The sequence below is a fragment of the Apteryx mantelli genome, chromosome 15, assembly GCF_036417845.1.
Source record: "Apteryx mantelli isolate bAptMan1 chromosome 15, bAptMan1.hap1, whole genome shotgun sequence".
Classification (NCBI taxonomy): Eukaryota; Metazoa; Chordata; class Aves; order Apterygiformes; family Apterygidae; genus Apteryx; species Apteryx mantelli.
The window spans coordinates 23,905,296-23,931,700 of record NC_089992.1 but is presented as its reverse complement, the minus strand read 5'-3'; the positions used below and the strand labels follow the sequence as shown (position 1 = coordinate 23,931,700).

The window sequence follows — 26,405 nt, the reverse complement described above, 5'->3', positions numbered from 1 at the left end:
CCTCAGGAGAGCATTTTTCTGCCCCATTTGTCCTGGGTGGCTGGCTTTGACCCCTGGATCTTCTCTGCTCTGTGCACCCTTCCAGCATTGCATCAGCCCCGGGGAATTACATCTCAGCCTGGGCCTGTCTGCAGCTGCAAGCGGACCACCATGAAAGTAGGACTGCCCTTGAGGCCTTGCCCAGACTGTCAAGCCCAGGGGGAGATGGGGCACGACGGGGGTGGCACTGCCACCTCTGCAGGCAGCACCATTCTGCACAGGCTGTCTGTGTCCGGGGATGGTTCCGCACAAAACCCGCAGCATCTCAGATGCAGCGCCAGCTCCCTCATCTTGGGGCTTTTGAGAGACTAGAAAATATCTGCCTGTCAAATTCCCTGGGTCTAGCCCAGCTATCCGGGCTGGCATAACTCTTAGAGGGAAAGGGAGTGAAGGAAGGAGCAGAGAGAGCAATCCCTTGGCATAGTCCTGCTTTGCACGTCAGGGAGCACCAGCCCACGCAATCTTCTTGCCAGGCAACTTGCTCTTGGTAGGATGTCACAGAGGCCTCAAAGAAGAGATTTAGCAGGTGATTTGGTCTGAATGCAGCCATGAGACATTTCAGTTCTTGTTCCCGGGGCCAAACGCTGCCTCCCTTGCCCTGCTGCAGCCCAGAGGACCCTGGCTGCCTGTAAGGCAGTAGGACCCACCCAGCCTCTTTTGCCACTCATAAGCTCTGAGCAAACAAGCCCAGCCCTGCCCCTTGCACACACCTTCATTCCTATAGCTCTGCCTCCCGCACATGCCTTTGGTCCTATAGCTCTGCACACGCGTGGGACAGCAGCTTGCGGCATGTCCATGTCTGCTTGCAGGTCCACTGTGATGGATGGGCTCTCTGGAAGCAGCAGCCTGGCACAGGTGGGTCAGCCGTATTGGGCAGGTCTTTGAAAACATCCTGGAACAGTTTAGCACTGCCAGGAGCTCAGAAATACTTTAACACCTCTGGTGCTGAGTGCTGCACAGGAACCAAACACCAGACTACTCTTCCAGCACATGGCAGGACCTCGCGTCCTGGGACCCCTGGGCCTACAGAAGGGGAAACTGAGGCAGCAAGGAATGGAGCAAGGCAGGCAAGGGAGCACAGCCCACCCAGGTCCTGACCACATGCCTCATCTGCTCACAGAATCATCAGACCTTCCCTGCCCCCAGGCAAGGCTGCAGAACAGGTTTATTGTCAATCAAGAGTTGATAGAAAGGAAGCTTACAAAATAAATAAATATCTATGTACGCCTATATACAGTCCATGCGTACCTTGCAGACAGACCTCGCAGCACGCATGCAAAAGCACTTTGAAGCACAAATTAGCGCAATCACTTATTACAAACCTCTGTGACAGGAAGGCCCAGGCACATCTGGGCAGGTCATTCCCTAACCTGCTGCCTCTGCTCCTTCCCCTGGAAACACTGGGGCCAGTAGTGCCATGCTGGACCTGAACCCAAGCCCACTCATGGCATCCGGCCTGGCCCAACCACCCTGTTGTCTCCCTTCAGCTGCACTGACCACCCACACTCTCCTCCCTGTGCCATCCCACTCCCATGACTACTGTTCTGTCAAGCTGATTTGATTACAGTGTCCTCAAGCTCTTCCAATCCAGTCACCTCCTGTCCCTTCCAGTATGAAGTCACCAGGGTATTCTCATCCCCAGACCTCCCAGGGGAGCCCCACCACTCTTCCCTTCACCACTGGGGAGGCAGCAGGATGTTGGTCTATGCCCCTGGAGCAGCTCTTGGCCAAGGGACCTGGAGGCAAACTGGATTCCCTGGACACAGGCTGGGGTGCCAATTTGTTCCCAACTAGTAAAGTTGTGGGCAAGAGGTAGGAGAAGAGGGAACGAAAAGGACAAGGACAAGCAACAGAGTTCACCCCAAAGAGGGTGGGAACCTGAGGGACAGGTGAGATTTCTAGGCTTTTTTTGCCTCAGTTTCCCTGCTCACATGCGACTCCTACCACTTTGCAGAGGGTACAGCATGAGCTCCAAAGTGAGGAAGGCAAGGCCCTCGCCATGCAGCACCCCCGTGTTCCCCCCCACTTGTGACTTCACCCCTCCTGTGCCTTTCGCACACCTACAAAGACACATGCACACATGGACACACAGACACCCACCCCCACACATGCTCTATCTACGTTGCTTCATCGCCTTGAAGAGCTCCTCCAACTTCAGAGCAATGTGCAGGTCGCCTTTCACCTGCAGCCTCCCACTCATATAGGCACTCAAGGGACGAAGTTCACCCAGGAAGAGGTCCTGCAGATCTTTCTCTGACATCTCCAGAATCACGTCAGGGTTGCCCTCTGGCAATCCGCGGCCAGCTCGCCCGCTGCCTATAGGACGTGAACAGGTGGGAGGGGAAGAAACAGTCAGTCTCAGGATGCAGTCTTGCCTGTTAGAGCTTTCCCCACACTGTTTCACATGGATTGAGTTGAGCCTGGTGACAGACAAGAGCCTGGCAGGGTGATTTTGGAGGAGAGAGTCCTTACTGAACAGGGAACATGGAGACAAATTTCTCCTGCACTGCTCCACCAATGTTCTGCTCCAGTAGTTCCTTTCCAAGCTCTGTCCTATTTTGTCATGGTCACCAGGAAAACCATCACTGGTGCCCACAAAATTCTGTGAGGGGGATGGGTGCTTTGAGGACTCCTGCCAGTATGGCACATGCCCAAGATGCTATCCATGTGTCCCTCCATCGCTACCCACTCGAGCTGGTTGTAGACAAGACCCAGCACACCCAAGGATGGCCCTGTGATCCCTTAACAATCTCACTTGGTCAGCCACAGGGACACCTGGCTGCCAAGTTTCCATTAATGCTCTCTTTCTAAATGGAAAAAAAAGAAATCCATGTTTTTAACCCCAAACAAATTACATTTTGGATTTCCAGGGAGCATGGACTCAAGGCCAGAATCGACAAACTGCAGCGCTTGGCTGAAAGACCCCAGGGTGCCTTTCACAGAGCTAGCAAATAGGATCCTTTTTGGGCCTTGCTGCGTGGGGATCCCCTCTACAACCGAGCTCAGTGGGGTATGCAGCACGCAGAGGAGACACAAGCACAATACACCCTCCCGCCTTCAACATGCCAACTCCAACGAATGAAGAGCAGTGACCTGAGGAAAGGTCTATGAAATAGGTGCTCCGGACTCCGCTCGGCAGGGTGATATTGACCTGGTAAGATGCTCCCACCTGGCCAACCAAGGGCTCAGACAGGAAGAGCTCCACAGCTGAGAGCAGCTCGTCCGCGCTGGGTTTCCTCCTGGCGCTGGTGGTGGGGATGGCAGCAGTGGGAGACTCCAACTCATTCACGGTCTCCACGCTGTCTGCTGGGGACAAGAGTACAGAAGTGGGGTTCAGAGGAAGCTGGAGATGGAATGTCTGGATGGAGGCAGGTCGGCTGAATAGAGCCGATCTGCTTGGATCCACAAGCCATTCTACAGCAAAGGTCTCCTGAGCAGACCAATCCACTTAACAAGCAACTTTCCAGCTAAGCAAGAAGAAGAAAGCATGGTTTTGCCAGTTCTTATTGCCTGCTCCTTTGTCTGCAATAGGTTGTTCTTCCCCTACTACCAGGGGGTAGACTTTTTCCCCTGAAAGACATAGCAGGGCACAAACTGGTGGAGAATTTCTGAAAAATGGGCCAGCAGGTCATACCCTCCTCCAGCCCCCATTAGATTTCATTCTCCTACTTGCTCTGATCTTCCTGGAGCCAAAATACCTGAAGAAGTAAGATAATTAGCTAAGCCAAAGACCCACAGTTGCAGCCTCTCTCTTTTCTTATTAGAAAGAAAAGGGGCCTGCACAAATATATGGGTCTTTAGATCTCCCACCTGATCTTCACAGTGAGATTCAGAGCACCTGGTAAGAAATCTTATCATGGCTAACCCAACCAATCCCGTCTTTTTTAAACAACTGCTCAACTCTCTCCACCAAACCAGGCTGCTTTCTTCTTAGTATCATTATCAACAGGACACAGTCTCTGAGCCAAATCCTGCCCAAACGTTGCCCTCAAATGTGAGTATTGGCTATCTCAGAAATTGCAGGGCCTTCCCTGGCCCAGGTTCCCACAGATATGTTCCTGGTCTCCCGAGCAGTTTCTCCCATGTCTTTTAAAGCTTGTGTTGTGCTGAATGTTGTATTGAGTTGTGCCCTAAATAGTCTCTCTCCTCTCCCTGCTGGCCTATTTGCATTGAGCTCATAGGAACATCATATCCTGGGGACTTTGACTCCTCTGTAAAACACGAGGGAAAGCACCAGCAGATTCAAAGGTCATTGGACTGGAGGGACAGACACCCACGTAACAGACAAGGGGTGGCGCTGGAGCTGGTTACCTGCATTCGGGGTGCTGTTGGCACTGCCCGTCAGAGCCAGAGTGTTGCTGAAGAAGCGGGCAGCCAGCTGCTGAATGGTGCCGTCGAGTCCCTCCAGCCCTGGCACCGGTGGCAGGGTGGCGAAGGGGCCCGCAAGGTTCTCCTGGGGCAGCTGAAGCACGGCCTCCATGGTCAGCTCCACCCGGTCTATCTCCAGGCCCCAGGACTTGGTCATGTCATTAATCTCGAGCTATGGAGCCAGGAACACAGCAAGAAACGTTGGCAGCCCAGTCAGAGCTGGGTACAGTCAGGGAGGCCATTCACCACAGCATCCTTGATAATGAACATCCCACAGCTTATTTTACACTTCTGCTACTGTCTGCTCTTGGCAGTGGGGAGCTGGAGGAGATGGCCCAGTCTGGCCGCTCTCGCATTCAGCCACGTGCCCTGAGTTGGGAGCTGGAGGCAGAGAGCCATCTCTGCATGAAGCCAGCTGGGGCCCAGCCAGGCAACTCTGAGCGGGATTATGAAGCCCTGAGAGGCCTAAGAGCGCTGTGCATGGTCACTGAGATATATACAGCCTGCACGTGACGGGGAGGTGAGGGCAGGCAACGGGCTGCTTGCTCGCCTGGCTCGAACTGGAGCAGGTCGGGGCAGAGAGGACAGCTCTGTCTCGTTCCATGTTCAGCGACAGGAGTATCTGCTCCCTCCCAGCCTGGCCCCTTTCCTCCATCTCCCAAGGGCACCATGGCCTGAGGTAGTGCTTTAGCAGGCAGCATCTCCAGCCTCAAAACCATCCCAGACTCCCTGAGATACCTGTGTATCCCAAAGACTTCCCCAGCCATCACCTCTCCCTGCCCAAAGGCAGGAATGTCTTTAGCCAAGCAGCTCAACTGAACACCATCCAGAGCCTTCCCCTCGACCCACAGATGGTCAGTCCTGGAGCTCTGCTCTCCTCAGCCCTATGGAGGCTTCCTTCACCTCTCTCCCAAACCTCCCTAGCAGTCATTTAACCCACAAGGTCCTGGCCTGACCCCAGGTCTGCAGGGGGCAGGGTAGTTGTTCCCCCTCTGCAACTGTCCTGCTTCTCTTCCTAAAGGCCCTTTTCAGCTTGCAGCCCACTCAAAACATTTTCCCAGTGGAGAGACAGAAGTCCAATTTAAGCCTGCTGATAACACATTGGCTTTTCTCTATAACCAGACCTCTTGGACAGACCTCCAGAGATCCACAGTCAGAGGCTGAAGATATCTGCTCCACATTAAACACTACTTCTTCCCATCTCCCTGCTTTTTGCCAGGGTTTCACAGCCAGCTGGACTCTCCCCACATGGGGGAAACAGCTACGGTTTTCCCTTTTGGTTATTTCCACACCAAGAGCCCAAGAGTTTGGGGAGAAAGTGGGAGCTCTGCGCAGGGCTGGGGCAGTCCTCACCAGGAGTTGTTCCCCAATCCGCAGCTTCTCAGCCTGGATTTCATGAAGGCTCTTCTTCAGCAGGGTCTTGGTCATGGCATTCTGCGCTGTCATACGGGTGGTGGCGATGAGGTCCTTCACCATCATGACAGACAGCACTGGGTCCCACACGCGGAACTGGACATCAGCACCCATCGAGATGATAGCACCGTCCTTGGAGGTCAGCTGTGCAGAGGAGAGTCAGGCCTGCTGCTCCTGGGCCAGCATCTCTCCCCCTTTCTGCCCCATGGCCCACCCCTTGTGTTCAGAGCCTAGGAGCAAAGATATTAACTTCTTTCCTCCTGCAGCTGCCAGATTTACAGTTGCACTTGGTGCCAAGGGCATGCAAGCAGGAGATAGACCATGCAGCATTTCACTGGGTATCAGAGCATGCAAGGGGGTGAGTTCATACGCACTACTGCACAAGACCCCACCATGTCTTGCCAGAGGAGCCCCACAGCCCAGGGCTACAGGGAGAGAGAAAGGAGTAGGCAACAGCACTCGGCCAAAAGAGGGGCCCCAATTCATGCCTTGCATCAAGACCTACACTGCAACAGTCCTACTGCAGAGACCTGCTGTCTTAGCTCTGCAAAACTGGAGCAGTCCCACCAAGTACTACCCAGACCCACAGGCTACCCCTATTCCATTTGGTCACTGAGCATCGACATGGGCAGCAGCCCATACTTTAGGGCCATTTCTGGTCACAGGGAGCATGTCTGCACACGGACAGAAGGCAAGCTGGCTCTAGGTCTCTTTATTGAGAGAGTTATTAGAAATAAACCTAACTCAAATGATCAAATTTTGACTAGTTGGAGTGGCAATGCCAGTTTCCAGCTGGAGGTTTTTCTGAGAGACACCTGGACTTGGAGGGGGCAGAAAGGCAGGAGTTGATGTTTTCTGAGATGTCTCCAACCAGGAACATCCATTGAACAAGGTGTGTAAAACCAAGAGAAGCTTTTCAACCACAGGCATGTCCAGGGCTCCCAGGTTCACAGCACCACCACCCTCTCCTATCTCTTCACAGGAAAGAAGGAATTGACAGTTGTGTCTATGCAAGGAGCCAAGGGCCAGACCTCTTCAAAAACCAGCTGCAAAAAGCTGCTCTGGGTATTTGAGAGATGTGTCCCCACCCTGTCCCGAGGCCATGGGACAGCTCACCTTGCAGGGTGGCACGTTGAAGGCCCTTGTCCTCAGATCCACTCTCTGCCACTGATCGATGAAGGGCAGCAGCAGGACCATGCCTGGCCCCTGCGGTGCCCGGATGCGGCCCAAGCGGAAGATGATCATTCGCTCATAGTTGGGCACGATCTGGAAAGAGAACATTTAGACCAGAACAGCTGTAAAAGAGTAAACAAACCCCCAAGAAAAGTCACTACAACTATCCCGTCTCTCCTGACAAGGTATCCACTAGCACGTACAGATGTCACTAAGCCTGGTGAAGCCTGCGTGGCGTTGCCCTGGGGGCCAGATCGAGCTCGATGCCAGACCATAGAGCTGCAGAGCTGGTCCCTGCTGCGTGAGCCACGTGCCGCCCACAGCTCCCAGAGTGCAGGCTGGGGGAGAAGACTGCTCTGTGGTCCACCATAGATCCGTAGGGTTGTCCAAGGGCAGAGCAGGCCCTCTCTGTGCAGCATAACCTGGTCCCTTCACAGCCTGCAGTGCAGAAGCACCAGGGCTGCATCCTGGGATGGGGGGCAGCTGGGAACGGCTCCCCCAGGACAGGTTTTACTGACCTTTACTGACCTTGCCTTCTGTCCTTGCTTACCTTCAAGGCAAACCAGCCCGAGATGGGGAAGGTGGCAACCATCAACAAGAAGACCAAGGACGTGATAATCCCATGGCAGATCCAGGACAGCCAGCTCTGGGAGGAATCTGCAGGAGGATGAAAGGGAATGTCTGCCCCAGCTCTGACAGCCCCTTAGCCCCTTCCCTGCCTGGAAATCCCCAGTGGAGCCTCTGCCCTCCACGAGTCCTGCACCCCTTGCTCCAGCACTAATGGCGGGGAGGCCACCAGGGTGGGGGGCACACAGCTGACACCCTACAGAAAAAATGGCAGTTGTGCTGGGGACAAAGGCAGCCTTCTTCCCCTGGCCTGGACTCACCTGCTGCATTTGAGGTCTGCCCCAGAGGGTCTTGCTTGGTTCCAAATGAGAAGAAGCCTTTCTGGGAACCGTAGAGCCCGATGCTGGATTGCTGGAAGCGGTCAAAGTCTCCCAAGGGAAGGGCTTGGTATCCTGACCGGCTGAACATGATGGCCCGAGCCCTGGCGTCGGTGCTTCAGCCAGAGAGGAGCCCAGCTCCTTGCACCCAGAGCCCTCTAAGCCTGTCTCCCCTCTGCCATTGAAGTGGCAAGTCCTGCGCCTGCCGCTGCTGCCCGCTGAGCACCTCCGCAGCCTGGCACAGCCTCTGCCTCCCCCAGGGGCCCTGCCACCATTACCGGTGCCGCAGAGAGGAGATCGGAGCGTCAGCCGGTCCCCGGGAGCGTGGGCAGCCCAGCAGCAGCTCAGGCACGCTCCATCCCTGCCCTGTTTTCCTGGAGCTGCCGCAAACCTCCCTGCCCTGTTACACAAGTCAGAAGGACACTAGAAAAAAAATACAAAAGCCAATAAGGGAGAGGGCCCTGCCCGCCACCCGCCCCACCGCGGCGGTGTGAGCCCACCGCCGTCTGCGCAGCGAGGATGCTGCAGCGGGAAGGAGGGAGGCTGTGAGCGCTTCCTGGTTCACCCGTCATGTGGCTGCTGACGGCAGGAGGAGGAAACGGCTCGGTGAGTTTTTCTGCACAGGCCCTGCACAGGAACTGCTCCTCCAGCCACGGGGAGGACCGGATCCTCCATTGCACGTGCAGCTCTGGGGGCTCTGGCGGGCTCTCCAGCCCCATAGGGAGCAGGGACAGCTGTTTTTCCCAACAATTCCTGCTCCAGCGTAGCCCTGTCACTGTGCCACGGCCCCTTATCTGCTCCAGGCCCCTCTCTCCATGCTTGCTGCATAGGATCTTGCACAGCCGCGGCTCCCAGAGCAGCTCCTGCTGCAGGTGCCACAGTGCAGCATCGCACCTGGAGGACAGGAACCCCTGGACTTTCCTGGGGATTGGGGCACCCTGCTCAGCGGCACCCACCCTCCACCCAGTTGTGCACCCCATCACGCCACGTCCCCACAGGGACGCCAGCGCTGAGACCACGGCAGCACTGCCACGACGTTGGCGCTGAGGAGCCCAGAGCAAGCTGGGGCCACCAAGCCCCCAGAGCCAGATGGCAGCTCTGCTGGGCTTGGGGCAACCCTCCCTCCCCTCCTCTGCTTATCCACACACACAAACCATCTCAGCACCCTGCAACAGGCTGCGGAGACCCACCAAAGCCCTGACCGGTGCTACCAAGAGGGGAGAAGGGGTTGGCAGATGTCACCACATTGAAGTCCCTAGGGCTAAAGCAGGGGCATGACACACTGCTCCGAAGGCAGAACAAGCCCCTGCAGCCGAGCAATCAGCCCCACGCCCAGACTCGCACCCTAGCAAAGCCCAGGGTCCTCTACCGCAGCTGAAGGTGGTCTTCACCCTATAACCGCTGCGGTGCCAGGACGCCCCCCTGCATGCGAGGTTCCCCTCTCTTCCCCACCTCCCCCCCCGCCGTACAACGACCCCACGTCCCCAAGGCGGGGGGGGGGGGGGCAGAAGGAAGCAGCGATGGGGGGTGCACGCAGAGGAGCAGAGGGGAGCCGAGCTCTGAGCTCCGCACCCCGCTCGCGGGACGGCTCCGGGCCCCGCCGGCGCCGCTCCCGTCCCTCCCGCGGCGGCCGCCTCCCGCCAGCGCGGCTGCCCCAGGAAGCAGCTCGGAGCAGCCCCGCGTGCCGCTGCCTTCCCCGCCTCCCTTGGCGGCTGGAGAGCTTCCTCCCTGCGGCTCCTCCTCCTCTTCCTCCTCCCCCTCCAGGCACGCTGAAGAAACGAAAGCGAGAGCAGGGAGCCCGAGGGTGACCAGCGGCGCCAGGGGTCCGCCACCCGGAGCCGCATGCCGGACAGCCCCGACACCCCCCTCCCAGCCCCCCGGGCTCCCGGCCCCCCCGACCCGCTCCCCCCGGCAGGTAACGTCGTCGTCCCCCCCCCCCCCCGCTGGGGCGGGAGGGCGCAGCTTGGCCAAAGCGGCGCCAAAGGGGGGGGGGGGGGCGGCTGCAAATCCCGTTGCATGGGGCGGGGGGAGGTGGTGGTGAGGGGGTGGGTGCCCTGCTCGATTCGGGGGGTCTCAGGCCTGCGCTGCTGTGCCGGCGGGGGCTCGCGAGGGCTGCGGGGACCCTCGGGGAGCCCGATGCCACGGGGGAGGGCTGGTGCTAGCATCCCGCCGCTCACTCCCTGCGGAGGGGCGCAGAAGTTTTCGCGTGATCCCCGGGCCAGCCCGGAGTTGGGGGCTTCCCCACGGGACCCCCACCCGGCTCCCTCCCCCTCCAGGAGCCGGAAGAGACGACATCAGCAGAAGGAAACAAAAGTCGCTTGCAGGCTTCTCCCGCCCCTAACTTTGAAATGCAGAAGGGGAGAGACCTGGGGGAGGGGGGGCAGGTTTAGGGGGGGGCGGCGGCGGGCTGGCAGGCGGCGAGCCGCGCCCCCCCCCCCCGCCCTGCGCAGAGCGAGGCGGCGGGGGGAGCACAACCCTCCTAGACAGCAGAGAATCTCCCCGGAGGTGCCCGCAGCAAGCTGCGCAGCGGCGGCTCCCGGCGCCTCCCACCCTGCCAGGGTGCTGCCATCCATCCCCCCGGCTGCTAGCCTTGTCATGGCACAGAGACGCACGTGGTGGTGGGGGGGGGTGTGACCGCAGAGCCCCCCCCGGCTCTGTTTGCACAAAGGATGGGGACCAGCCGGTCACCTGCGTTGTGGCTCTGTTCCCCCTTCCCTGGAGTGGGGCAGCTAAATTCGGTTGCCCACCAGCAAGGTGCCATTCGCAGCCCCGGCTGCAGAGCCAGGCTTGGAGCCACCTGGATAGGGCAGTGGGACGCAGGAGGTCCCCCCTGCTCAGCCAGCCCCCCGGACCGCCTGTTCCTCCCCAGGTCTCACACACTAACAGGACCTCTTACTGCTCCTTCCTCTTAGGAAGGGACGGACACGGAGCTGCTGCCCACATGGAAACGAGCCAGCAGGCGGGAGTGTCCCTTTGTCCCCCTCCGTCCTGCCCGCAGGCGCCAGAGGAGGAATTCCGGTTTGTTCTCTGCGAGGGCTGCCAGCAGGAGTCACCCAACCTCAAGCTCCTCACCTGCCTCCACACCTTGTGCCTCGGCTGCCTCAGCGAAAACAAGCCCATTGGCCAGTGCCCCGTGTGCCGGACCACCATCCCGCAGGCCAGCGGCATCCCCGACCGGGACAACCTGCTGTTCACCAGCCTGCAGGCCAGGCTGAGCATCTACAAGAAGATCAGCAGCAGCGGCGGCTTGAGCTGCAGCCGGTGCCGGAAGGAGGCGGCGGCAGTCTGGTGCTCCGAGTGCGAGGAGTTTCTCTGCCTCACCTGCTTCGAGGCCCACCAGTGGTTCTTCAAGAAGAGGAGCCATGAGGCCAGGAAGGTGGAGGACCTGAGGGCAGAAACAGCCCACCAGTTCCTGGAGGGCACGAGGAAATCCTGCAGCCTCTTTTGCTCCAGTCCTGGCCACACTGACCAGGGCCACATCACCAGGTCAGAGTGGCACCTTTGCCACCTGCTCGGGGGGCTGCTTTGCCAGAGGACCTCAGGGTGGAGGAGGGAAGGGAGCAGGGGGTTGGGTTGGCGAAGCATGGGTATTTCCAGGTCTCTGCTCTGCAGCAGCCCTGCCCAACGCAAGCTGATTTCTGCAGGACCAACTCTGCCATCTCCTGGCCAGAGCTGAAGGGATTAAGCAGCCTACCTTTGGAGAGGGTCCACAGCAAACTCTGCGAGGCCTGGGCAGGAGATCAGGGGTGATGGGGGTCCCTGGGAAGAAGGAGATGAACAAAACTTTAGGAATTACTGGGTTAAACAATCCGGCTAACACCCAGCATTGTGCCCATGCCTGCCGCTAACGGCCTGGGGCACATCATTCCCTGACTCGTGCCTCAGTTTCCCCTCTCTATAGAATGAGGCTGACCCTCCCCTAGTGCCTCATGGGGAGGATTGTGCCCAGTGCAGCAGAACTGCTTTTTTGCTCCCTCAAAGGCCCTGGGAAGGGAAGGGAGGACCATGCACTGGCCTTGAACAGAGCTCTATTTCCTCACAGCATCTACTGCAAGAGGTGTGAGAAGCCCCTGTGCTGTTCCTGCGCGCTGCTGGACAGCAAACACTCCCAGTTCTACTGCGACATCCGGACCGAGATCCAGCGGAGGCAGGAGGAGCTGAGCACCATGAGCCTGGAGCTGAAGCAGAGGAAAAGCGGCTTCGAAGATGCCTACAAGGCCCTGCAGGACGAGGTGGCCCGCCTGGAGCAGGTGAGCAGCGAGACTCAGGAGCAGATCCAGCAGCACGTGGAGCAGCTGGTGCGGCTGATCCGGCAGGAGGAAGAGGAGCTGCTGGGGCTGGTGGAGACGCGGCAGGAGCAGGGCCGCCGGGAGCTGGCAAGGGAGCTGCGGCGCGTGGAGGGCGTGCTGCGGCGCATGGAGGCCGGCGAGCGGCTGGTGGAGAAGATGAGCCTCTATGCCACGGAGCAGGAGGTGATGGACATGCAGCCCTTCATCAAGGACTCCCTGGAGGAGCTGCAGAGGCTGCAGCCCACAGCGGCCGGGGGCCGAGTGCAGGCCGCCGGGGACTTTGCCGAGTGCAAAGGCAGGCTCCAGGCGCTGGCGGAGCGAGTGACCGGGCAGACAGGTGAGGGGAGGCTGCGTCCGGACCGAGCCCGGCCCGCTCGCTGCTCTTCCGCCCCTGCAGGGAGGCAACGTGGTCAGAGCCCTTTCCTCATCTCCCACTGATCTGACAGCCTGCAGTAATGCTGCTTGTTCAACTTTGTGTTCCCAGGTGCTCCTAAACCCCTTAAGCCATCCCAAACCGAAGGGCCGGGGAATGGGAAGGAGAACAGAGCTGCCCCTTCCTTGTTGCAACCTTTTGGCATGTGCTTCCCAGCTCAGCTGCCGGCAGGGCCGGGTGGGTGCTCTGGAGGCTCCAACCCTGGATCAGAGCTCCCTTTCCAGCTGTGCTTCACCCTCCTCTCTGTTGCAGGTGCTGCTTCCCAGGCTGTCCCTGTGGTTGAGGTGGCCCTTGAGAACGACTTGGTGAGATGCCTGTATTTCTTCCCAGTGTGCTATCACAGGAGGGAGCTCCCGCATCAGCTGAGTCGCAGATCTCCCCCTTCCTCTGACCTTTGCAAGCCTTCCCCAAGGGGCCAGCCTTCCCCTTCCCCAAGGGGCCAGCCTTCCCCTTCCCCATCCCATCCCATCAGTTCCTTAGTCAACTCAAAAAACCCTGAGGACCTTTCTGCCTATTTTGTAGCCGGTGGCCTGAAGCCTCGCTCTAACCGCTGCTCTGTGCTCTCTCCCCAGCAAGAGGAGCCAGGCCAGCTCGCGAGCCAAGGGATCGTGCCCACCTTCACGATCAGCCTCGGGGAGGTGCAGGCGAGCACGGTAAGGACCACTCCTGCAGGGCTGTCCCCCAGCCCGCCGGGGTAGCGTCCTCGCGGTGCCCGCTGCGGGATGCCAGCCCCTCCTGAGCCCCCATAGCCCAGGAGGCGCAGGTACGCGCTGGGCCACCCCGCACCACGGGGACACAGTGCGAAAACAGCCACCTGCCAAAGAGGTGGGAAAATGAGGGACAATATCGCCAAGCTTTGCAGCCCCTCCTGCATGGGGGCTCATTTCCCAGATGCCTGAATCAGGGGCACTTTACGTCCCCCCCGCTCAGGCACGCACCACGGGCGACACGGCGTCCCGGCCCACCCCAGCCCTTACCCCCGCGCTCTCCCTCGCCAGGCTTCCCCCACCGCCGCACAGCCCAAGCGGAGGCTGCGCCACGTGGAAAGGGGCAGCCAGAGCTCGCCCAAGCTGCTGAAGCTGGAGTGTGACAACGGGCCGGCCCCCAGCGATTCCATTTTAAACCAGTGGGACGGCAGGGATGGGCCCAGCACTTCCACGCCAAGCCAAAACTGCAGCAGCATCCCCACCGCCAAGGCCTCCAGGAGCCATGCTGATGACGCAGGTGAGGACAGTGGGACGTGGCCCTCCGCGTTACCCCATCTCTCCCTCCAGAACAGCTCCCTGTCTTCCCCAGCCCCTGGGGCCCCCCATGCACTCGGTGGCCTTGGCCAAGCCCCTCTGGGCCTGAAGGGTGGAAACAGCTTCCCCGGTCATGAAGGCAAGAGCAAGGGTGCAGATGCTCCAGGTGAACGCAGATGCTCCATCCAGCCCTTTGCCCCGTCCCCCATGTAGCCGAAAGCTTACCTGGGCAAGAGTATAAAAGCAGGGCAGGTGCGCAGAGATACTTCACCTCCAGCAACTAGGAGCTCTGGATTTGTCCAGAGCAAATAGCGATCGCTGCAATACTTAGTGACTGGCACTGAGCACACCCAGCCCCACGGGGAGTTTGCATACCTGCAGCATCCTGCAGCTCAGCCATACGCTGCCCCATCAGCAGGGAAGAGCCGGGTCTCTGAGAAGAGGAGGCAGGAGAAACATCCACATGGGTTTTAAACAGGTCAGGAGAGGGCTCCCACTCCGCTCCGGGAATGGGGAGGTAGGGAAAAGCCCCCAGGGTGGGCAGGGTCTGCAAGCAGACTGTGTAGCTGTGGCTGGGTAGGTTTGAGCTCCTTGTAGAAGATTTTGCCCTCTATCTGCAGAAAGGCTGGACAAGTCAGGAGGAAATAAGACCAGTCCTCCCATCCCATCATAACACCAGAGGGACTCTGCTTAGCCAGCTGCAAGCCTCTCCCCCTCCAAAATCAGAGTCTCCCCTCCCAGGCCCAGAAAGCCTCAACCCCATCTCATTCCTTCCACAGAAGTTACCAGCATCATCATATGCAGCTCGGAGGACAGCGAGGAAGACACGGTGGTGAGTGTAACACCAGACCTCCCTCCTTGCTGAGCAGGACGGGGCCGCGATCCCCCAGCCCCGTGACACAGGTGGCAGAAGACTGCAGCTGGCCTTTGCCGAGGCCAGCCACGGCCTGCCCTGCTGCCACCAGACTTTGAGTCTTCCTTCTCCCCTTGCTTCTTCAGGAGGAGGGTGGCCAAAGAGGTGCCCCATTTTCCTGCCTCGCTGTAGATACCCCCCGCCCGGCGCGATCTCCGCTTCCCCGCTCCTGTGTGCGGGCAGATACCAAACTGGCTTGTAGCAGCAGGGAAGAGAAGTAGCATCTTCCACACCCTGCACATGCTCCCTCACTGGAGGGTCTTTTGTTTCCTTAAACCAGGCCCAGATCCCAGCCTCTTCCCATCCTCAGATCAGCCAGACTTGCTCGTGGCTTCCTCTTCCCCTTCGTTTGCTCTAGTGAACAGAGCTCACTGCACAACGCACGAAGGGGGCCCTGGATGCTTGGGAGGGATCTTGGCTGCTCCTCTTTGACTCCATAGCTCCCCTAGGTGTGCCTCAGTTTCCCCAGCTGGAAAATGAGGGTGTCAAACTTTGGCTTCTCTTATAAAGAGCCTTCTGAGCTCTGTTGTAAAGATGGAGGTGGGTGGGAGCACTGTGCTCAGCTCACCGCTAGCCAAGGGCAAGCCAGAGCGGTCAGGGTAACTGCCCCAAAACCAGGACAGTAGCCCAGAGAAACATTCAGCCTGATGGGCCAAGCCATCTCAAATCTAGTCTTTCCTGGATAAATCGGGAGCCCACCTTCACCGTGGTCTAGGCTCTCCTGGTATCAGGAAAATCCCTTCTGGAGCAGCCAGGGCTCTGCTCCCTTCTTTCAAATGCAGCAAACCCCCCTCTGATTTGCACCAAGGTGGGATCACACGCAGGTAGCACAAGGCAAATGATATCCCAAGACGATCCTTTTGAGTCAGTCTATAGCTTCCTGTGAGTGAACGTACAGCTCCTTAAGCCCACCTATAGACTTGACAGAGAAAAATCTCATCCAGGCCAGAGGCTCTGCCTCATGATCAAATGAGGATGAACCCAGCAGGGTGAGTAGTTCATCTGATCACTCACCAGCATGCCCCTGGCACTTCATTTCCAAGGACCATTGTGCAGGACTTAGACACAGGCAGGGGAAGAGCAATGTATGAGGACAGAGGATACCACTTCTTTTCTCTTTAAGCTTCAGGCTGTGCTCAGATAATTGCAGCCCTCACACTGCTGCAGGGAGGATTGCTCAGCTGACACCCATTGCTATTTACTCTTCTTTTCCTAAGAGAGACTCAGGCCAAAGTCCCTTCAGCACCCCACTCAAATGCAAATTATCACAGCAGATTTCCTTGTGAAGGCTGGGATGTGGTAAGGACAGCTAGCTAAGCCTCACTGAGAAGGTTATTCTCAGCTAAAAATCAATCTGTGGATAAAAATCAAGTTTGAGTTGAATGTAGCACTCATGCTTGGAGGCAGAGCAGAATTCATCAGTCCCGCTGCTGAAATAGGCTGAGAAACTCCTGGGAACCACCAGAGCAAGCAACATCCATTCGAGACTTCCCAGAGTGACACTCCTCCACCTCAGAGCTCCCTGTGATGAGATGAGATTTAATAGTGTTGCCAAAGAAGTGTGTTGCAACTTAATGGCCCAGGCAAAGGTTGTTAGATGAACCAAACTCAGGCTCTCTCCAGAGCCACCCAAATCATTGGAGTCCCTCTACAGTACCAAGCCACCAAGGCACACAGGTTTCATCCTTGCCGTAGCCATGTTAAAAAGGCAGAGCCTCTCCTTCAGAGCACACAGGGCTAGATTTTGGCTGCTCGTCTTGCAAACCATTTGTTGGGCATGTGGACAAAGTGGCCCTCCGTGAGAACACAGGATCTCTACTGCAATTTCATTACCACCAGCATTAGCAGGAGATCTGTCTGGAAACCAAAGCAAGTGTGGCTGGTTTGGGATTAAGGGGGACTGTTTTTGTGGCACTGGCTGAATGAGGAGTTAACAGCCTTTTTTGTATGAACTAATAGTGCAGAAGCTCTTATTACTCTTCAATAAAGCTATTTCCAGAATAAATCCCAACCCACTGCTGTCTTCCTTATTCATTTTTCTACGCTGTTTTTCCTCACTGTCCCGGTTCATCACTAGCAGGGAAAGAGAGCAGCGAGACTAAAACCACTCTCCCCGCTTGCCATTGGCCCTGTATGGCCACTGCTGGTGCCAGGCCACGAGCCCTGTGCTGACTTCAAAAGGGCTTAGGGCTGGGGTCTGGTAAGGCTGTTACCAGCTTGTTGCGTGTTCACACTGCTGTGTGAACCGGGTGTCTTTTGTTACGATATGGAGTTTAAGCATGGGATAGTAGCAAAGGTGCTGAAAATACGAGCAGAGGCAAAAACAGAGATCCCAGGGCTATAAGCAACTCACTGATGGTCAGGTGCTGATCACTGAAGTACAACCTTGAGAGCTGGGAAAAAAATAAAAACCAAAAAAACCAAGCCACCACACACCAGGTTTAAGCATGGCAAGGTGGGGAAAGAGTAGCAGCAGAGCAAGAAAAAAAACCACAAAGCTGAGCAATGGGATAAGGCACCTGGGTGCAGCCTGGGCATCGCGTGGCACTGTCCAGGGGGTAGAGGCTGAGGACCTGCCTAGAGACTCATATCTTATAAGAGGACAAGATCTCGATACTGGGGGAAACTTTGTGGGATCACTTTGGGATTGTCTTGCTACACACACCGAACTGAAGCTGCGAGTGCATGGCCTGCTCCCTGGGCCCTGGCTCTGCAAGGACCTGCTGGCCAGTCATCCAGGACTGCCTCCGCTGGTACAAGCGCGTGTGTCTGAACCGAATGCGTGGTTCCCCCCACCCCCGACAAATCCTGCGTGTTTTTCCTCTGTCTCACCCTTCAATAAAGCCTTCTTGCACATAAATTCAATTTGGCTAGTTGCTATTTTGGGTAACAAGAGCATCTGCGATCACATTACTTTGCCAAGTTTGGTTCATCTAACTCCCTTACTGCCCCTTTTCAAGGCTCTGGGCAACAGCGTCGTTAAAGGCACAGCCAGAGGAGCACAGCCAGGCTGCAGGGACATGGGGAGCTGCCACCACCCGGTCACTGTCACCATCCTGCCCCTATCCCTTTCCAGCAAGATGAACCCATGCCTTAAAACATCGCCCCTTGTTTTACCTGGCATTAAAGGCAGCTCCAATCACTCAGCTCCCTTTGGCTGGGGAGGGGTAAGAAATCACTTGATTCTGCTCATGTGCTTGCAAACACTTGTCTGGCCACATTTCCAGCACTCCTGGTCTCCTTTTCAGCATTTTCCAACTCCAGGTGGGAGGACATGTAAGGAATTGCTTTGGTGAAGGTGCAGAGAGTCAGTGCGTGGAGTGCAGGGAGATGCATATCCCATTGCTGCAGGGTGGTCAGTGCTATTTCGGGACGAGAAACCGCAGCCAAGCCATGAGCAGCAGTGTTGAACTCCCCTCTCATCCTGGCTGTGCAGGGTTGTCCCTGAGGGAAGGGGCAGAAAGACAAGGTCAGAGCCTCTTGAATACACTGGCCTGCTTTTCCTATCAGCAAATACTCACTGTCGATGACTGCCACTGCCGAGGCTGCAGGGGCTGTTTGAAGCCTGGCAAGGGAGGGGTGCTCTACCAAGGGCCTTGGTTGCAGGAACATGGGAGGCTCTTTCCTGCTCTGTCCAGGGCTTGTCAGCAGGGCCCAGCAGGGCACATCCCTATTCCGTGCCTCAGTTTACCCTCTGCAACCAGGTGGCTGGGTTTACTTACTCCCCTTGGGAAATGCTGTGCAAGGACAAGCACAGGTTGTCTGCTGAGCCCAGAGAGACATCAAACTTCCCCTTGCCCAGTTCATCCTCCTTTTCCTGTTTAAGCTCATTAGCATCTAATACCATGGCTGCTCAGCCACATTTACGTCCCCTATTTGGGCTTGAGGTTGTGTCCATATGGAGGAATGCAGAACAGGACAGCAGGTCCCAGGACCTGGGCACCATCTGCTATGCCAGCTGTCTCACTCCCACTGCTCGGTTAGGAAGAGCTGCGCTGGGGGCTCTGCTCTTGGTCACTTGGCCCCATCCATGCCAGGAGTTCAGCCCAGGCTCTGGGCTCTTCCTGGGACTCACCATGAGCCAATCTACTGCTGAGACATGATGTGGGCCCAGGCTTTCCCTGGTGGTGCAGGGACATGGTGGGTTTTGTGGCATCACACGAGTGCGTCCTTGCTTAAAACCTCCAGGCTTGCGCTGCACCCAAAGCTACAGCTCATGCCTTCCCAGCCAGGTCCAAAGCAGGTGACTTCCCAGGTCAGCAGCTGGGACTCGTTCCCCTTCTCTGTTCTCTTGCAGGTCTTCAGCAAGCCCTTCAGCCCCCTGCCCTCAGGGAGCAGCACTGCGCACCACAGCCCTGGCTCTGGCAGCCCCTGGGGCCACGGGCCAGGGCTGAGCACCTTGGTGTTCTTCGACTTGAAGGTCGACCAGAAAAGTGAGCGGGTTACTCTGCCCTTCAGGGGGTTGGGGGGAGAGCAGAGGGCAGCTGCCGGCAGAGAGGGACAGGCTGGCTCAGGGGGCATCCCAGTGCCCTGGCAGGCTGGGGCTCAGTCCTCTCGCTTTCCCGGCCCTTACACCTGCCCTGCACTTTCCCCTCCGCAGCTCAGCAGATCACGCAGATAGCAGCTGCCAATGGAGATCACGCCTTCAAGACACTGATCCAGACGCCCGAGTCAGTGCTCACGCTGCTCTCTCAGGGCGTCCCCCTGGAGACTGCAATGGAGCAGCTCCTCTGGTACCTCCACTCTGTCCCCAGGCCCATCCTGGTCGTCTATAACTTCTGGGCACCGGAGCTGCCCACTCTCTTTAAAGCCCTGGATGCCACAGCCAGGAAAGTAGACTTCTGCCACACTGTGGGTGGTTACTTGGACATGTTGCCCATGATCAAAGAGAAGTTTCCCAAGGCACCTTCCTACAAGCTGAAGAACCTGCTGAGAAAACACCTTCAGCAGCAGCTGAATGAAGGCAGCGCCCTGGCGACAGTGAAGGCACTGCAGGGTCTGGGTGAAGCCCTGGAGCTGTTTGCCTGCCCCAGTCCAGGGCCTGTGCTCACACATTGCAACCTGCAGAGTTACACGATCTTGCGGACTCTGATGCAGGAAAAGCTCCTCACCAAAAGAGCTGCCAAGATCCTGGCCAGGCGCAACCTCATCCTCTGGGAGCTGGAGCAGGCATAGGCAGCAGGAGGGCCCCAGTGGGGCTACGGCACCAGAGCTGTTGCACTGTGGTGTGGGCTGGCCAGGTCTCAAGCTAACCCCGTCACGGATGCTCACTCTGGCTTCCTGAAGAGCCACCAAGGAGCCGAGCACACCTAGCTTCTGCACAGAGCATCCCCTGCACTGCAGTTTCCGGCATCCTATGCATTAACCAGGGTTCACTGTTCCCTACAAGTTCCTGACCCCTTCTATTCCTGGCATGGGGCATAAGAGGGATCAGGGCTCCAGGTCAACTCTAAGGGGAACAAACAACCCCACTGAATTAACACCTTTATAAAATAAATTATGCAGCACAGCAGAGCAGTGTATCTACGCCTCCATCTCCCAGCAAGGGCACAGGGAAGATGTTCTCTAAGTGCTATTTGTACCAGATGCAATGCAACCATTTTGGAAAGAAACCAAGTCTCAGCCCTGTCGCAGCCAGGCAGCAGGAGGTACCTTGATTTTGCAAACCTTTGCAGCCCAAATCTGGCCTGTGGTGGCAGGCAGACACTTCTAGCTGTGTCACCCTCTTTGGGCAGGTTGCCACGTCCCAGTCCTGGGGCAACACATCCTCTGCCCCCATGTCCTCTGGGGACAAGGCCTCCTGTCCCTGTGCTGGAGGGGCAGGCAGAGGGTGGCTGAGTGGGACATGGACAGGGCAATGCAGGAGACACACCACCAGGTGTCTCCTTTGTACAGCTGGGTGCGCATTTGCACATGCTCGTACCTACGCAGACGCATTAGTGCATAAATGTGTGTTCACTCACTCACCTGCGCATGCACGCACATGCCTATGCACGCACATTCATGCATGCACACTTGTGTGCGCACACGGCTACTCTCACAAATGCACACACATGCAAAGAGACCTCTGCACAAGCTGCCACACTGCTTTCCCCATGTTGCCAAGTCCGTGTGCATCCATACACACACACACAAGCATGGCCATACAACACCCCCACCCCCCCGTCCTTTCCCCCAGGGAGCCATGGCCTCTATCACATGCATATCCTGCCTGAGGGCTTGCCAAAATCTGCCCAGCTGCAGCCATCACCAGGGCATCTGGTCTGCTAAAGGGGGCAGAGAGGGGACAGGGCACAGGGGGAGGAATAACTGTAGCAAGTCATGAGGCCGGACAGTGACATGGGGCCAGCGAGTCTCTAGACAGCAGTCCTGGGAGGAAGCACCCGCTGCAGGCACTCAAGAGCCAACTCCACCTTCCCTCCCACCAGCTAGCCTGGAAGTGCAGGTGCCTGGTCCTCTTCCTCCAGATCCAAGAGGGGAAAGGGGCAGCCAGGGTGGACTCCTGCAGAGGACAGCCCAGCCAGGGCAGTGCCAATGCACCATCAGAGCGTGGCACCAGGGGCAGCTGAAAGCAGGTGACGGGCAGGGAAAGGATGTGCCAAAGGCAGCTGGGGCAGCAGGGGAAAAGGCTTCCCCAGAGCTGACACCAGCCCCAGAACACCCTTGCCCCTCACCACAGGGAGCTGCTGACCTCCTCCTCCTCAGTGGGGAGGCAGCAGAAGCTGCCAGACTCAGGGAATCGGGATGAGACAGGAAGAAAACAAACACCATCATTTGGGAGCCCCCACAGAACCAGGAAGGGCCCAGAAGCAGCCATGAAATATTCAGGCAAGGTCTTATCTGCAAGACAGGGGTAAGTGAGGGGACAGCATCACCCCCTGCCTGTCCCACCCGCTGCCTTTCCTGGCTCTTAAAATCCTGATGCAAGCAGGACAGCTATGGCACCACGTGATGTGCTCTCATGATTCAGGGAGCAATCCCAAGGGAACAGGGGTGAGGGCAGGGAAACGTGCAGGGCAGGAGGGCTTGTCACCGGACCTAGACAAGGCCATCCTGGGCCAGGGGGTCAGTCCACCTCTGACCCCAACTGGGGTCACGAGGGCCAAGGCTAGCCACGGCTCAGCCAGGCGCTCCCCTGCAGGCCGTGTTCCTGCAGTTGAGGAATTCACATCTCGCTTGCCCTGTAGCCTCTCTGATGTCTACTACAGGGTTATGTGCCTTGAGCAGCCATAGAAGGCAAGTGGGTAGTCACCTACAAGGGACACAGCCACAGGAGAGCAAGCACCATCTGTCTGGTGTCACTGGCCTCAGAGTCTTGTAAAACAATGGTAAAGTCAATGGTCTGGAGGAGCCAGATTAGCTCTGCGTTGCCATAAAGCTCAGTCACCCAGCTAGAAGAGGGTTATCATCATTAGTCACTGCAGGGTGATCAGAGCAGCGTTCAACAGGCTCCAGCCCTGGAGGAAAGGGTGGCAGCTGGGGCGTCCCTAGCAGGGAGGCAGCTCCCAAAAACAGTCCCCAGCCTCCACCTCAGGCAGGGCGTTTCTGTACCCTGCCAGGCTGGCACAGCCCAGGAAAGTCAAAAGAAGGAGCAGCGGCCAGCCCATGCCCACTCCAGGGGTTTTGCAGTGGGAAGGGGGTATGGCAGCCTTCATGGATGTGCCCCTGATTTCAGACCCACTACCCAAATGCCTTGGTGTCGCAGCCTTTTTGCAGGGACAATTTTGACACAAACTAACACACAGAAGGAGGCTGAATTCAGGCACTGGCAGATCCAGGGCGGAGAGAGGACCATAATCCTTCCTGTGGGGGTGGAAACTGGTGCGACATCTTTGTGTGATGATGCTGAACCCTACTTTGGCCTCTCTGCCACCCACATCCACCCTGTGAAAGTCAGAGGCATTGGGAAGAACAGCAGTTTTTAGAGCAAGAAATAACTTTACAGAATTAAGCTAATAGCCTGAAATGATATATAATATGCTGCTTGCTTGATTGGCTGTTATTAATAATGCATTGCTCAATCTAAACCATTCATAAAATGATTCCCTGTTAGCCCAGAGCAAAGTGCTATGGGATTCACAAAGGAAAAAAAATAAAAGGCAAGAAAGAAGAGCATAAATCCTCCCCATTTATGAAAATGGATTTCTCCAACACACAGGCAAAACTAATTAGAGCCAAAGGGCCAGCTCCTCTGCATTCAGTTATACCCTGCAAATTCACTTGGGTTGGATGGCAGGAGTGGGTGGAGGGGCAAGGCAGTGAAGGACCTGTGCTGTTAGTAAAAATCTGCCTGCTAACACCCAAATGGATTTGGATCTCAGAGAAAATCAAGAGCAAGGGGTGGTGGTGGACAGATGGGGGGGCTCTGTTAAGTATTTGGAGAAGCAGAGGCACATCTGGAGGGAGGTAAAGCTGAGAGAGGTCTTGCCTAGGTAGAGGGAGAAATCACATAATCTCTGACCAGCCAGGTCTCCAGCCAGGACATGCCCTGAGGAAGGTCTCTGTACACACTCACCTGGTGTCTGAGGAGCCAGGTCATGTCTGGAAGCCAAAGAACACAGGAGGTCCCAACCACAGGCTTGACCTTCTCCTCCTCAAATAACAAATGTTCCTGACCACCTTGGAGGGGAGGATTGCTCCCCCAGATGCTTCCAGGCAGGGACTAGCAACTAGCAGGTATAAACCAGCACCTCCTCATTGGTTTCAGTGGCAACCTAGTGAGTCCTACAGCTGGAAGGCTGCCCTCATTTATACCAGTTGAGATTAAGCCCTCCCCACTCCCCCCCACCCCCAGCAACCCCAGCGGGGCTGTGATCATTGACACCAGCTGAGGATCTGGCCCCCAGCTCAGCTTCTACTTGTCACATATTAGGAGCATGCCAGGGCATTTTCTGCAGGATGCCTGAAGCTAAGGGCAGCTGTGCTGTTAGCAGGAGAGGCTGACAGCCCCACCACCTCCTCTTCCATCCATCCATCCATCCATCCATCCATCCATCCTCCACCATCCTCTGCTGGAGCTCTTCATCTGAGAGGTTGAAAAGCTACCGCGAAGGTTGTTACTCCCTGCACTTGCGCATGGGAAACTGAGGCACAAGGGGTGACAGGAACTCCATGTGTAGTGTTTGTTGAGGAGGCATGACGTGAAGGGAGGTTGTCAGCCACACCATGCAGCTTTACACTGTGATGCCCTCCAGTGTGTGTAGGTTAGGGTCTGGCCCCAGGAGTGGGGAAGGAGAGAAGCATTATCCATCCAGTCACACACAGGGCTCATCCTGTGACCCACTTCTAGCATGACATGCTGCTCCAATGCTCCTGAAACGTGTCTGGGAGAAATGCTGCCACTATATCTAGGACACTTTAGTTTCTTCCCCTTGCACGATGAAAGAAGGCATCTTGGGAAGAGCTCAGTGAAGTGCAGTGAAAAGCCAGACAGCAAGTGTCCTATCTGTGTTGGCCACAGCCTTGGGACAGTTTAACCTGCTTTCATACTCCTCAAAATAACTTTCCGGCTTTGCATCCCCATGTGGCTGTCTCTGCCACTCTTAACACTTGAGCTGCGGAGCCCAAGTCCTGGCCTTCAGTGAATACTCAACAAGCTCCGAATACCAAGGACACAGAGCTCCACTGTGGCAAGGGCCATAAGGAGTGCCTAGGTTACAGTCCCAGTCACGAACGTCTCCCCATCATCTCTCGCTCATGTGAATGTACACTCTGGAGCCACCTCCCTCCTTGCCCAATATTAGGTGTTTTCCAAGACCTTCTGTTTCCTTCCTGGCTGTCTACCTCCATCCATTCACCAGCAGTGAATTTCCCCTCATCTGCCTGATGGGGAACCTGTCCAAAGGGGAGCCACTGCATCACGAGGCTGTTTCCTCCAAAAGGTGAGCCAAAGGGGTGATCTTGGGATCTGAAGGTGATCCTGGGATGCCTTTTGGAAAATAACCTCACACATAGCAGCAACAAATGAGGAGAGTCACAGGCAAACACTTTGCCACAGAGTCCTTCATGCTCATTGCTAGTGGGAAGGTCACCAAAGGTATCAACTGAGGGAAACTTTTCCCCCTTCTTGGGAAAGATTTACCTGCTGTGAGGGTGAGCTTGATCTATGTTAAGCTATATGATGTGGATACACATTTAGCTTGCTTGAAGATGCTGACCATCTTGACGTACTGCCTTGTTAACAGTGGGACTCCCTGCCACAGGGCTTGGTCTACAAGAGCTCAAGAAGTGATCAGAATGAGAAAACAAAAGAGCTATAAAACACAAATACAAATGTCTGATGCAGGAATTTCCTGAGCTTCAAATTGCTAGTGCCTGGGAGAGTGTCATGGTAAGGGTGAGGGCATGCTTGGGCTGAAAGCCAGCCGCAGGGATGGAAAGTCAGTGAATCATCTGTCAGCCCAGCCACAGCCGATGCTGAGCGTACAACAAACTCCGCTCCAGCAGAAAGCGAGACATGGAGACACACTGGCAAGCAGCAGGTGAAACACTGCTCTACAGATCATCTGTGCAGGATGTGAAGTGATGCCTCCCTCCTGCTTTCCTTCTCTCTGCCCAGGAGTAGTCTGGATTGAGACTCGAAGGGAGCTGTCTGCAAGGCAGTGGCTTCATCTCCTCCTGGTGCCTCATTTCCCTCCATGGCTTTTCCCTGCTCCAAGGAGAAGTGCACTAGATGGGGTGAGAAATCCAGGCCCCCAGCTCCTTCCCTCCCTTGTCCCCTTGTGCAGAAAACCCATCTGCTTCCCTCCTGCTCCCTGTTACCTTCTCTGCAGTCTCCTGTATCTCCCCAAATACGCGCTGGCTGCACGGTCATACTGACACCACTTTTTGCTGTGGCTGGAGAATGAGTAAGAGACTGCTGTCCTTCTAGCGTGGGCAGAATAAAGGCTGCATCTCTGCTTCTGAAGGCAAATTCAGAGGCCCTCCCAGCTAAGCTTGTACCACTAAATAAAACAAGCCTAAGCCTTAGATAGGAGGGCCAGTGTCACAGTATGTCTTGTGCCCATACAGTTTAAATCCCTTCCACTTCAACAAGGTGGCCTTGTCCATCTGTTTGGAACAGATCCTGGACCATATGATCCCCTGAACCATGCCCAGGCCTTGTCTGGGAGGTGTTAATTGGGCTGGGCCAAACCTGTGCCAGGGAGCTGGCTGACAACTGCAGTGTAGGTGACCGCGGGAGAACACACCAGCCAGTGTTAGTTTATGTGCATGGAGATGAGACATTTAGGTTCTTCTGCAGCCCACAGCCACGCATGACCCAAACACCTTGCTGACTCTGTGAACGTTGGCCGCACAACACCCCTCAGATCACATCACAGAAGGAAACTGAGGCCAAGCTGGTCTCCAGGCACCGTGATGCAGATTCTCCTGCGTGCCCCAATCACCCCCATGCAGAGGGCCAATTGGCAGCCGGGGGGGCTCCTGCACCCCCCTGCAGACCCTGAGGACACAGCTCTGCACTTTGGGTAGGCACTGGTTCGAGTTGCAGTTGTTTCCTGCTGTTTCTGAGTCCTTATCTCTGTCCTGAGCCTGGAGGAAGAGGTTAGAGGGAGCCACCCTGGAGAATGAACTGGGCCATCCTGCCCAATG

The 26,405-nt window shown here is 56.7% G+C and overlaps 2 protein-coding genes across 4 annotated transcripts; one reads left to right on the top strand and one right to left on the bottom strand.

Moving 5' to 3' along the window:
- Nucleotides 1–1,186: 1,186 nt before the first annotated feature.
- On the bottom strand, nucleotides 1,187–8,485 carry STOML1 (stomatin like 1). Of its 3 annotated transcripts, none has more exons than XM_013961847.2 (7): nucleotides 7,881–8,483; nucleotides 7,544–7,650; nucleotides 6,937–7,086; nucleotides 5,761–5,964; nucleotides 4,351–4,579; nucleotides 3,133–3,345; nucleotides 1,187–2,355 (listed from the first exon to the last, which is right to left on the bottom strand). In XM_013961847.2, the coding sequence occupies exons 1-7, from the start codon at nucleotides 8,026–8,028 to the stop codon at nucleotides 2,153–2,155; spliced, it is 1,254 nt and encodes a 417-aa protein (XP_013817301.1). In that variant the 5' UTR covers nucleotides 8,029–8,483; the 3' UTR covers nucleotides 1,187–2,152. The 3 variants fall into 3 exon arrangements, with proteins under 3 accessions (XP_013817301.1, XP_067162028.1, XP_013817302.1); XM_067305927.1 differs by having other exon boundaries at nucleotides 3,133–3,342; nucleotides 7,881–8,482; XM_013961848.2 differs by having other exon boundaries at nucleotides 2,221–2,355; nucleotides 3,191–3,345; nucleotides 7,881–8,485.
- A 30-nt stretch (nucleotides 8,486–8,515) lies between these two features.
- LOC106500165 (PML nuclear body scaffold) lies at nucleotides 8,516–20,311 on the top strand. The gene is made up of 10 exons (XM_067305926.1): nucleotides 8,516–8,543; nucleotides 9,702–9,852; nucleotides 10,850–11,423; nucleotides 11,980–12,563; nucleotides 12,912–12,964; nucleotides 13,232–13,312; nucleotides 13,658–13,883; nucleotides 14,680–14,732; nucleotides 19,111–19,246; nucleotides 19,414–20,311. The coding sequence occupies exons 2-10, from the start codon at nucleotides 9,780–9,782 to the stop codon at nucleotides 19,986–19,988; spliced, it is 2,355 nt and encodes a 784-aa protein (XP_067162027.1). The 5' UTR covers nucleotides 8,516–8,543; nucleotides 9,702–9,779; the 3' UTR covers nucleotides 19,989–20,311.
- The last annotated feature ends 6,094 nt before the right edge of the window (nucleotides 20,312–26,405 follow it).